The sequence below is a fragment of the Hyperoodon ampullatus genome (assembly GCF_949752795.1).
Source record: "Hyperoodon ampullatus genome assembly, chromosome: 18".
Classification (NCBI taxonomy): domain Eukaryota; kingdom Metazoa; phylum Chordata; class Mammalia; order Artiodactyla; family Ziphiidae; genus Hyperoodon; species Hyperoodon ampullatus.
In genome coordinates, this window is record NC_136931.1 from 55,154,982 (window position 1) to 55,167,216 (window position 12,235).

The 12,235-nt window shown below is 57.9% G+C and overlaps 1 protein-coding gene and 1 long non-coding RNA gene across 2 annotated transcripts; both read left to right on the forward strand.

The window, feature by feature from the left end:
* The first annotated feature begins 393 nt into the window (after positions 1-393).
* CYTH2 (cytohesin 2) lies at positions 394-9,288 on the forward strand. Its single transcript, XM_079723618.1, has 12 exons — positions 394-494; positions 1,311-1,458; positions 1,557-1,623; positions 2,658-2,776; positions 4,056-4,136; positions 4,616-4,728; positions 4,840-4,988; positions 5,543-5,654; positions 8,450-8,526; positions 8,639-8,710; positions 8,809-8,963; positions 9,053-9,288. Exons 1-12 carry the CDS (start codon positions 476-478, stop codon positions 9,138-9,140), a joined length of 1,200 nt encoding a protein of 399 aa, XP_079579744.1. The 5' UTR covers positions 394-475; the 3' UTR covers positions 9,141-9,288.
* Positions 9,289-9,907: 619 nt separating this feature from the next.
* LOC307066510 lies at positions 9,908-11,886 on the forward strand. Its single transcript, XR_013811380.1, has 2 exons — positions 9,908-10,760; positions 11,660-11,886. It is a non-coding gene; the product is annotated as an uncharacterized lncRNA (long non-coding RNA).
* Positions 11,887-12,235: the final 349 nt, after the last annotated feature.

Consider the following 12,235-nt stretch of genomic DNA (forward strand, 5'->3'; position numbering starts at 1 on the left):
TCCTTGCGCAGGCATAGTCCTCTCTGCCTTTGCTTAGTCCCACCTCCATGCTACTCCTTTCCGAGGCTTCTCATTGGTGAGCAAGACAGCCAAGAGCCTTCTTTAGTTTCGGAGGCGGGGCCCGGCCCCTGCTCGCACTTCGATTGGCCCCACAGACCGTCTACCTCCGGCCGGACATTGCTACGTCTACTCCTTGCGCGTATACTGGCCCTGTAGGGCGACTCTTCGGTATCGGAGGCGGAGCAGACGAGAGGGCCCGCCGTGGATTTGGCGGTGTCAAAACGAGGGGCGGTCCCTACTGGCGGGGCGGTTGGGAGGCGAAGGGAGAGTCTTTTGAGCGCTGAGGACTGGCGCTGAGGAGGCGGCGGTGGCTCCCGGGGCGTTTGAGCGGGCTCACCCGAGCCCGCGGGCCAACGCGGATCCAGGCCCGACCGGCGGGACCGCCCCGGACTCCCCGCGGGCCTTCCTAGCCGCCATGGAGGACGGTGTCTATGGTAAGTCGGGGGGGGGCGGGGCCGTCTGTGAGCGGAGGGAGCGTTTCGGCCCCAGCTTTTTTTTTTTTCCTTCCCGGCGCACACCCTGCGAAGCTGTTCGGCTCAGTCGTCGCTTCGCTTTTGTGGGGCACGGGACGGGCTTCCGGCGGGGCAGGAGAGTGGGGCGTTCCAAGGCCATTGTTTGGGCCGAGCCTGTTTCCGGTGGCAGCGGGAGGGGGTGGGAGCGGCGGAGGCGAGGCCGGGGAGGAACCATTCCCTCTGGAGGGGCCGGGCGAGCCCAGTGCCTGCTGGGAGAGGGGAGGGGGCTTCTGGGGACGGGGGGGTGAGGAGAGATCTTGGGGGCTACAGATTCCACTAAGGCGAGGACGGGGGCCTTCGATGCCCCGCCCCCTTCGTCAACTCTTGCAAGCTGTCACCAGCTTCGCCTGCCATGGTTGCTTTCCATGGACCCCAAGAGTCTGGACACACAGACCCACAGCTACCTCGCCAAGAATGGAGGCAGGAAACCGAGGCCTCAGCCTCAGCCTCCTTTCAAGTAATGGACCGAAGTTCAAGCTTCCAGCCCTTTTTTCCCCACAGACCTAAGAGTTCAGGTTCCCAGTCCCCTTCTCCCTCAGGACTAAAGTGTCTAGATTCCTAGCCCTTCCTCCCCTGGACTGAGGAATCTAGGCCTTACTCCTTCTTCCAGTGGACAGGAGGCTGGACTCTCATCCTCCTCCTGCCCCTGAACCTAGGAGCCCTGTCCTCCCCCAGAGTTCAGAAGTCCATGCTCCCAGTCCCCAGAACTGACTTCCCACCCCTGATGCCCTCCCCCAGAACCCCCGGACCTGACTCCGGAGGAGCGGATGGAGCTAGAGAACATCCGGCGGCGGAAGCAGGAGCTGCTGGTGGAGATCCAGCGCCTGCGCGAGGAGCTCAGCGAAGCCATGAGCGAGGTGGAGGGTCTGGAGGCCATTGAGGGCAGGTGAGGTCTGGGGCAGGGAACCTGGGGGTCATGAGGCCAGGCCAGGGCCAGGGATGCCCAGGCATTGACCCTCCACCCTCCGTTCTCTGTCCCTGCAGCAGGACCTTGCAACGGAACCGGAAAATGGCAATGGGCAGGAAGAAGTTCAATATGGACCCCAAAAAGGTGCTTGGGGCCACAGGGCTGGGATCAACCAGGGAGACATCCAGACGGGGGATTCTGGCATCTCTCTGTTCCAGAAGTATGGTGGTTAAAGGTCTACCTTAGGTGCACAGACTTGGTCCCGATCCCTGGATTCAGATATTGGCTGCATTTGTTCCTGGGCTGGAACTTTTGCCCGGGAGGTCTTCTTCCCCTTTTTGCTCATACTTTAGGGCCCACTTCTGTTGTCACTTGGAGTCCCCAGGTGGAGCTCGATTGAGTCTGGTAGGGAATATGGACAGTGACGTGTACAGAAGAGGGTTGACAAGTGCCATGACAGAGAGAGAGAGGTACCAGGGATGTGGACACTCAGGGGAGCAAGCCTGGTGGCATCAAGGAGGGCTTCACTCAGGAGGGTTATATTCGGGTCAGGTTTGAAGGATGAGTTAGTGTTCACCAGGTGGAGGAAAGATGTTTGTTCGTTCATTCAGTCGTTCATTTTATACCCATTTCCTGAGGCCTCCCTCGGGCCTGCCCCTCTGCTAGGCAATGCTGAGGACCCAGAGAAGAGTTTGACCCTGCCTTGCCCTCAGGGAGCCCCTAGACATGGATACCATGATCCAGAGTGAGATATAGCCACAGTGGTGGTCCTCGTGGCATCAGGAGAACCTGAGAAAGCTTTAGTCCAGCCTGAGGCTTGGCCCTCACAGTCCTTGATGGACTGCTGTCTACTGACAGTTTCCCACTTTATTCTTCTTGTCCAAAGCAATGGTAGTTTGTTCAGTCATTCAGCAAACATTCACGGAGCTCCTGTTCCTTGCCAGACCCTGCTTCCGGGGGGCTGGAATTAACCAGGCAGAGGCAGAAGGAACAGTAGATGCAAAGGCTAAGCCGTGGGACGGATGGTATTTAAGGACCTGGGAAAAGCCTGAGAGTAAACCTCGGCCCTACTCCGTGGAGGGTGGGGCTGGCTTTGGAGGCTCTGGTTTCTGAGGATGTGGGGGGAGGGGGGTGGCTTTCTGAGTACCCAGCCCTGAGATCCAGCTCCCGCCCCCCAGGGGATCCAGTTCCTGGTGGAGAATGAACTTCTGCAGAACACACCCGAGGAGATCGCCCGCTTCCTGTACAAGGGCGAAGGCCTGAACAAGACGGCCATCGGGGACTACCTGGGGGAGAGGTGAGACCCGCCCCCTGCCCCCCACCACCTCCTGCTTGGCCTCTCACCTCGGCCCCATGCACCCAACTCCTCCCGAGAAGAGGCCCTGATAGATCAGCCTTTTGACTGGATTTTGACAAAATGGGCTGACAGGAGTCTGGGGGAGCCTGGGACCTTCTGGGGAACCTGGGGACCATCTGTGAGCATCTGGGGGGTGTGGGACCTTTGTGGACATCTGGGCAATGTGGGGACTATCCATTTAGGTCTGGGGACAGTGGAGAACATCTGTGGGTGGCATGGGAGTGTGAGAATGGTGTGTAGACAACTGGTGTGCATGGGAATGATGTGGACCGCTAGGAAGTGGGGGGGTCATCAGTGGATATCTAGGGAGCACAGGGGGCGCATGGACATCTGAGAGCATGAGGGCCATCTGGACATCCAGGGTGTGCGGGGACCATCTAGAAGTGTAGGGTGCCTGAGATTGGATGTTGGGAGTATGGGGACCAACTGTGGATATCCGGGGGTACCTAGGGATTTATGGACATCTGGGGTACATGGAGATCATCTGTGGATGTTGGGAATGTGCAGGGACCGTCTAGACATCCGGGGTGCGTGGGGACCTCCTGTGAAGTCTGGGAAACTTGGGGACCATCTGTGAGCACCTGGGGTGTGTAGAGACTGTGTGAACGTCTGAGGTGCACAGGACCATCTGTGGATGTTTGGGATGCTTAGGGATTGTGTGGACATCTAGGGTGTGTGGAACTTTCTGGATATCTGCAGTACAGAGACCATCTGTGGGCATCTGGGGTGCATAGGGACTCTCCGGGGAGTCTGGGGGTGTGGGGGGTCATCTGTAGATTTCTGGGGATTGTCTGTGGACATCTGGAGTGCATGGAGATGGTCCGGATATCTGGCGTTGTGGGGGTCGTTTTGTGGACATCTGGGGTGCACTGGGATTGTCCATGGACCTATGGGGGATGGGGGACCATCTCCACAGGGCACTGGGGGCTGGGAGACCATCTCCACAGGGCATCTGTGGAACCTGGGGCTCCTCGGAGAGAGGTGATGGCCAGCAGAGCCAGGGTTCTCGAGGCAGACAGTCCTCCCAAGAGCCTTCTGAGTTATCCCTGCCCTGGTGCCAGGCCTGTGACGGGGGCTTGGCCAAAACTTTCACCGGCTACAGGGGTAGCCTCTGTGCAGAAGAGGGGCCGCAGCCTCCCCACTCCTTCGCCTCCTGTCCACTCGCACGCCCACCTCCCTAAGCCCCTTCCTGCGCGTGACTTCGTCCCTGTCCTCCCAGGGAAGAGCTGAACCTGGCCGTGCTCCACGCCTTCGTGGATCTGCATGAGTTCACCGACCTCAATCTGGTGCAGGCCCTCAGGTGAGAGGGACGAGGTTGGAGGGGCAGGAAGGTACATGTCAGGGCTTTCTTTCCAAGTGATGATCCCTGCTCAAAACAAAACAGCAACAGAAATCAGGGAATGGCTTGCCTTCACGTGACACCAAAGTCCACAGTGGGGCTTCCTCCCGGCATACCTGTATCCAGGTGCTCAAATGGTGTCAGAAGGACAACTCTCTCTTTCTCTTGATTGTGCTCGCCATGGTGTGGGCATTGCTCGCTGCAGACCCTCCTTCCACATGATAGCAGAAGCCCCTAGCAACCATCAGACCCGTTCAGCAACCTTAGTACAAAGGAGGGTGTTTCCATATAAATCCACCACAAGTCTCATGGCCGATGCTCAGTGGTCAGATTGGCCACAAGCGTGGAGCTCTCCTTGGCCAGTTCCTATCACGGGGACTGAGAGTGGGGAGGGGGTCCTGCCAGTCCTGGCATCGACACCTGGCCCCTCTCTGACGCAGACAGTTCCTCTGGAGCTTCCGCCTCCCTGGAGAAGCCCAGAAGATTGACCGGATGATGGAAGCCTTTGCCCAGCGCTACTGCCTATGCAACCCCGGGGTTTTCCAGTCCACAGGTGGGGGCCCAGGCTCCTGGGTCCTGGGGAAGGAGGGAGCTGGGGGCTTGACCTCTCGCGTCCTGGGGGCCCATATGCCCCAGTCATCACCCCCCTGACTGTCCAATGCAGACACGTGCTACGTGCTGTCCTTCGCCGTGATCATGCTGAACACCAGCCTTCACAACCCCAACGTCCGGGACAAGCCGGGCCTGGAGCGCTTCGTGGCCATGAACCGGGGCATCAATGAGGGCGGGGACCTGCCTGAGGAGCTGCTCAGGGTCAGGCCCCCCTCCCCCTCCCCCAGCCCCCTCAGCCCTGTCCCTCATCCTGCCGTGGGCCCTCCTCCCTGCGGGTGTCCCAGGGCCTGAGCTCCCCACCCGGGATCATCGCCTTGCCTGTGGACAGCATGGTCACGCCAGCATGTCCATTTCTTTCCTCTTTCTTTCTCTCTGGCTGCATGTCTTGTCTCTCTCTTTCTCTTTTCTGTCTCTCTCTGGCTCTGTGACTCTTCCAGGGTCTTGGTGTGTCCCATTCTCCACCTGCCTGTCGGCCTCTCTCAGAACCTAGCAGCTCTTTCTATGTCTGTGTTTCCACATATTTTTTTAATCTTTCCTCCTCTCTCACCTCCCTGGGGCTCCCTCCACTCTTCTGCTTTCTGCTTCCCTTTTCTCCCGGCCTCCTCCCTCCCTCCCTCCCTCCCTGCACCATCCCACCTGCCGTCCCACCCATGGTCTCATTGGCTCCTTGGTTGCTGGAGCCCCCTCCCCACTGCCAAGTAGCCCTGGGAGGGTCCCAGGAGCCTGGAATTGCTGACCATGCCTTCGCCCCTCAGAACCTCTACGACAGCATCCGAAATGAGCCCTTCAAGATTCCTGAGGATGATGGGAACGATCTGACCCACACCTTCTTCAACCCGGACCGGGAGGGCTGGCTCCTTAAGCTGGGTACGTCCCTTGCTGACACTGCTGGCTGCCTCTGCAGGGGGGAGGTTAGTGGGCCCCAGGCTCTGGACTCAGCTTTCTCACGTACCCGCTATGTGACCTTAGGCCAGCGATTCCACCTCTCTGAACCTCAGTTTCCACATCCTGAAAAATGGGCCGAAAACGAGTTCAGCCCTGTGTGCCGGGCCCAAGCCCAGGGCCGGGCTTGTATTCAGTGCTCCCTAACCCCTTCTGTTCACCCATACATATTTGCTGAACCCCTTCTTTGTGCCAGGCCCTGGTTTAGGCACTGAGGGCACAGCCAAGAACCAGATCGCCCAGTCCCCCTCTGGGGGGAGAGTGTTCACTCAGGATGCTCTCAGCTGTAGTGAACAGAAAATAGCCCAAGGAATTGGGATGCCTGGGAGCCTGTTACCTCACTTGGAGGGAACTCTTGGGGGTCCGAGGCAGACCGACTATGACACTCTTGCGTTTATCCCCATAACATGGTATGTTACCTCCTCATCAGCCCAGTAGCGTGGTGGCTATTTTAGGGGCATCATACCTCCCCAGAACATCTCCCTTAGGCAGAAAAGAGCCTGCAGAAATGAGGAAACGGGTCTCAGAATACCCTGGTGGACTTCTCAGCTGGTTGGATTGGTTCCTGGTGGGGAGTGGGGGACGCACCCTGGCTGGCTTAGGTGAATCGGGAGCCCCTGGCCACGATGGGATGGATGGGGCAGGGGCCAGTGACCCTTGGAACACATGGCACCAGCAAATTCGGGGTTAGTTAGCAGAGGTCTGACAGGTACATCTGGCTGAGGATTGGAGTGGTTCTCAACCCTGGCTGCCCAGAGATTGACCCGAAAACTGCAATGGCCAGTCCACAGGCTTGTGAGGTTGGGTCACCGGGAGCAGGATAGGCCATCAGTCACGGTGAAAGCTCTCCAGGTGGTTCCAGCGCATGGCCCAGGTTGAGAGCCGTTGGCTTGGAGCTGGGCCTGGTAGTAGGTGCCCTGGTAGGGTCAGCGGTGGCTTTTTTTTTTTTTTTTTTTTTTGGCTGAGCCAGGTCTTAGTTGAGGCAGGCGGGCTCCTTAGTTGCGGCATTCATGTGGGATCTAGTTCCCTGACCAGGGATGGAACCCGGGCCCCCTGCATTGGGAGCGCGGAGTCTTATCCACTGCACCAGGGAAGTCCCAGCGGTGGCTTTTTAATGGAGGAGCAGTGAGTGGCTGCCCCAGGGAGACAGAGAATCTCGTGAGGAATTATATAGTCCGGCTTGGACAGTGAAGGCAGCCCAGACAGTGGGATGGCCCAGAGGAAGCTTCCAGCCTGGCACAGGGTCAAGGCAGGACTTTGTTCACGTCTCATCATCCACAGTGCCCCACCCCCATGGAATTCTGCTCCTAAATGGAGGAATCGCTTCTCCAGCCACAGTAGCAGGTCCCTGGTGCATAAAAAATGCGAATCACTCCTTCCATACAACTTGCTGGGGTGGATGGATTCCTGCATCAGCTCCGAGGGAGGCCGACAGGTCTGCGAGGTCTGGGAGGAATTTAGATTCTTCAAGGAAGGCCAAATGGTGCTCCTGGCAGTGAGTGGGTGGGAAAGAAAAGCAGGAGGGGCAGCTTCCTGAGGAGCTGGTTCTCTTCCAAACCGCGCCCAGCAGTAGGAGTCCTTCCCATTTCTTGGATGAGGAGATTCAGGTTCGGTCACTGTATAGCAGCACTGGGCAGAGGTGGCCTTAGACCCAGATCTCTGACCAGAGCACGTCACAAGGTCATTAGAAGAAGGCACCTCTTAAACACTAAAACACAGGAAAGGGAATCTGTGGTGGTGGTTATATTCACAAAGATGGTTAATAAAAGTCATTATTACTGCAGTTTAATCCTTGCAGGGTCACAGGGAGCCCAGAAGCAGGTCACTTTGAAGCAGGAAGGTGTGGGCTGGAGCGGGTCCCCAGACTGGAGTCCACAGAGAGCAAGTGGTTGTCCTAAGGTCACACAGCCAGTTTGTACTGGTGCTGACATGAGTCCCCATGCCCAACTTGGCCCAATGACTGGGGGTTTTGTCTTCTGCCTAGTGGGGATGACTTTCCTATAGAGACGTCTTCACCGTGGCAGTGGAAGGCCCTCCTGGCCTGGGACACATCCTAGGGGTTGGGCCGGAGCCGGGCACTGGCGCAGGGAGGTGCTCTTGGCCGCCTCAGTGCGGCTCAGGATCCTCAGCGTCCCGGGGTGGGACAGGGGCAGGCCGTTCCTCCCTCATGTGGATGTAACTGGTTTTCTTCCCTCTCTCTCCCTCCCTCCCTCCCTCCTCCTCTGCGTGTTTCTCTCTGCTGTTTCTGTCAATCTCTGTGCCACCCCCTGCGCATCCCTTCCCTCCCCAACCCTGCGGCTCTCGGGGGCACCCCATTCTTCCGCCTTCCCTTCTCGCCTGGTCCTGCCTGCTTTCTCGCTGTCTGCCCCAGGAGGTAGGTACAAGGCCGGCCCCGTCCTTGTTCCCCGACATGGCACAAGGGGAGGGGGCTGCCCTGGCCTCGGGCCCATAGCTGGGGGGCTGAGGGCCCTGACCCGAGTCGACACACAGGCTTAGAGAGTGTAGAGCCGCACGCTGGGGGTGGACCGGTTCCCGGGGCCCAGACACCATGCCTCGTCCTGCTTGTCCGGCTTCCCACGCATCGCTCTGTCCGAGGCCCTGACAGCCCCACCTTCCCTGCACTCGCTCTGTCTCTCACCACCCCCTGCCCCCCGTCCCCGCCCTCCCAGAGGCCCTGTCCCCCTGTTGAGCCCGGGCCCCCTACCCCCCTTCCCTTCCAGGGGGCCGGGTGAAGACGTGGAAGCGGCGCTGGTTTATCCTCACGGACAACTGCCTCTACTATTTTGAGTACACGACGGTGAGGGCAGGGCCGAGGGGCAGGGGGCCAGACTCCTGAGTCTGCGGGAGGCGGGGGGCTGGGGGTGGGGGGGAGACTGGAAGTCTGAATCCGGTCAAACTCGTTCTCTCAGGACAAGGAGCCCCGAGGAATTATCCCCCTGGAGAATCTGAGCATCCGCGAGGTGGACGACCCCCGGAAACCAGTAAGACCTTCCCTGTACCCCGTCCTGCCGTGTCGGGGGGTCTCCCCTGGCCCCAGGGCTGGCTCTTCCCAGCTGTCCATCGTCTCGTGTCTACCCAGAACTGCTTCGAGCTCTACATCCGCAACAACAAGGGGCAGCTCATCAAAGCCTGCAAGACAGAGGCAGATGGCCGGGTGGTTGAGGGCAACCACATGGTGTACCGGATCTCGGCCCCCACGCAGGAGGAGAAGGACGAGTGGATCAAGTCCATCCAGTGAGCCTGCGCCCCGGAGTCCTTGGGGAGGGGGTGGCCGGGGGCCCAGGCCCCTCGGCCCTCACCCTGGGTTCCCGCCCCTTCTGCAGGGCTGCCGTGAGCGTGGACCCGTTCTATGAGATGTTGGCCGCAAGGAAGAAGCGGATTTCTGTCAAGAAGAAGCAGGAGCAACCCTGACCCCCTGCCCCCAACTCCATTATTTATTACGGAGCTGCCTTGCCCGGGTGGCCGGACCCCCGGGCCCTGGGGCTGCGGATCCTGGTTCCCCGTTTGGAAAACTCATCTCCTCTAGCTCCTCCCTCATTATTTGTAATTAATACGCTGTTGGTAATCTTATTTAACCATTCGCGGCCTGCGGACCCCCTCATCTCTTGGGGTTGGTGGAGCTGAGGTGCTTGGTGGCGCTGGCCTGGTAACTAACGCGTGAAGAAAGGGTGCTGTCCGTGCAGCTGAACGAACCGGGCATCTCCTGGATGGCTCAGTTCTGGTTTCACCCATAGCCCGTGGGGGTGGAGTAAAGGAAGAAGTTTAACCGGGTTGGAGTTAGCGTTGCATCAGAACTGAAGGGTGCTGAGAATGCAGGTATGCAGAGCTTCCGGGACGAGGTCTACCATTCATTCTAGACATTACTTGACAGCCGGGCGCCAGGCAGACATTCATCCCACCTTTGCTCTCATGGGCTTGTGGTCTTTGAGGCGCAACGGATAATATCTGATCGGCTGGGCTAGAGGTCAGTGGTGTCGGGAATAGGTTGGGACCAGTGTAGGTGGGGTGAGGCTTTGGGGCCAAGAGGGTGGGACTCTGGGCCAATTGAACCGGGTTTCTCAGCCACTAGAGGATCATCCTTTGGAAGACATTTTACACGAAGCAGGGGTAGTGCTGAGAACCGGCATTTTTATAACATCTCCTTTCCCGGGAATCTGACAGCTTACAAAAGTGTAAGGACCGCATTCTTTGAGGGTGAAACCTTGGGGGGTGGGGTACCCTTGAGCCCCGGGTCCAGGCTTGTCCCCCTTTGCCTTCCAGCTTGGGGTGTGCGTGGTGTCCCCAAGGAACAAAAGCACGTGGATCCCGAGAGGGGTGTCGGGAGGCCCCGTCTCTCTCCTACGTCCAGATCTGCAGCCGAGGAGGATTTAGTTCGAGAAACCACAACTCCAGACAGGCCCAGGACCAAGCCCCTGCTGGAAGGGAAGCCTGTCGTCCCAGGGCGTGCCTGAACTGCAGTTATCCTCCGTGTCCCCAAGGGATCTAACTCCTAATTGTTGAGTGCTGCCAATGGGGTGTGGAAGATCCCGGGTCTCGGGCGTTGACGCAGCCCGCCCTTGGCCACAGACATCCGCCGGTGTGAAAGCTCCTAATAGCTGTAACAACTCCAAGGTGGTGCACCCAGCACCCCCCCTCCCCGGGAGACTGCCGGACTACAATTCCCAGCAAGCTATGCGGCGCTGGCCGCCCCACTGTCGGGAGAGCCATTCTGGAGGTCTCCTGGGAAATGTAGTTTCTTAAGACTCCCGTGTTGGGTTTCCCTTCGGCTGATCCCCTGCCCCCCACTTCCTCAGGTTGGGAAACAAGGCCCTGCCTGACCGCTTCCACCCCAGGGGCTGATGGGGAATGAAGTTCCCAAATGAGGAAATTGAATTCCCAACTCCTCTCAAAAATTCCACGGAAATGGAGTCATTGACCCAAGAAAGTCATGGGAAATGAGATCCCTGGGTCGATGGAGGGTCCCACCACTGTCTCCCCCTGTGTTGCTCTCCTCCATGGAATGAACCCATAGGTACCGAGTGCCTATTGTGGGTAAGTAGCTGGCTCAGTGGAGATGCCCCAGAAGAGCATTCCAGGCAAAGGGAACAGCATGTGCCAAGGCAGGAAAAGGCACATTGTGTTGGAGTCACTGACAACCTGTTGGTGTGCCTGTACGGTGTTGGTGGAGTGGGGCTGGGGTGATGGGAAATGGAGGAAATGCCTGGGCCCAATCCTTTGGGGCCTGGACAGCCACGTTAGGACTTTGAATGTACTCTTGGCGGATGGGAAGCTATCCAAGGTCATGACACAGGAGAGTGATGTATTTGGGTTGATGTTGCAGGAGGGGGCCTTTGGCTGTTGCAGGAAAGTAATTGGGAGGTGAGCAGGGGCGGTAGCAGGGAGGTAAGTTAGGAGGCTGTGCTGTCAACTCGGGTGTAAGAGGGTGTGGCCATAGACTTGGAGAGACCTGGACCTGCATGACTCTGGAAGAGGAGCCAGCAAGACTTGCTGAGGGCTGGGTCAACTCTGGGATTCTAGCTTGAGCAGCTGGTGAATGGCAATGTCATTTACTGAGATGGCTAAAGAGGGGATTTATCGGGGGAGAAATCAGTGGTTCTGTTTTAGCCAAATTAAGCTGGAGATGCCTGTGGAACATTAAAATCAGACTCCAGTCACCTCAGAATTGTCCTTCAGTTTTGCCCCCAATCCGTCTTCTCCCCAAGGATGGAGAATTCTGGCTTTCAGCTCCCTCCTCTCCCAGGACCCCATACTCCCAACCCCCTTGTTACGGGTTGAACCGTGTCCCCCACAAATCCATATATTGAAGTCCTAACTCCCAAAACCTCACAATGTGATCTTATTCCAAAATAGGATCATTGCAGATACAATTAGTTAAGATGAGGTCATTAGTGTGGGCCCTAATCCAATTTGACTGGTGTCCTTATACAAAGGGACACAGAGACACACATGCAAGGAGAGAAGCCCATGTGATGATGAAGGCAGAGATCGGGGTGATGCTTCTGCAAGCCAAGGAACACCAAAGATTGCCAGACAACCACTGGAAGCTAGGAGACAGGCCTGGAATAGATTCTCCCTTAGAAGGAACCAACTCTGCCGACACCTTGATCTTGGACATCTAGCCTCCAGAACTGAGACAATAAATGTCTGGTTTAAGCCACTCAATTTGTGGAACTTTGTTACAGCAGCCCTAGTGAGCTAATACACCCCTTCACGCTCAGACCCGGGAGTCCAGGCCCCCAGCCCCCTCCTCCCTCAGACCCTGGAGCCTAGGCTCTCACTGCCTGACCTGGCTGGGTTCCATGCAGCACCCACCCTGGGCAGACATGTTACAAGATCAGTTCAAGAACCACCAGATCTATCAGAAGTGGCAGTAGGGAACAGAGGCAAAACCTAATCCTCTCATTCGCTCTTCCTCCATTGCCCACAACTTACATGTGACCCTAATGCTCTCATCATCTTAATTCCTAAGCCAGGAGTCCACACAGCATCCCAGCTGGGTCCCCACT

What these genes read in the sequence shown, in the direction of transcription:
- CYTH2 (XM_079723618.1), top strand. An exon ending in GGGGACTACCTGGGGGAGAG is followed by an intron (nt 2,777 to 4,055) that starts GTGAGACCCGCC and finishes CTGTCCTCCCAG; the next exon opens with GGAAGAGCTGAACCTGGCCG. An exon ending in CGGGGTTTTCCAGTCCACAG is followed by an intron (nt 4,729 to 4,839) that starts GTGGGGGCCCAG and finishes TGTCCAATGCAG; the next exon opens with ACACGTGCTACGTGCTGTCC.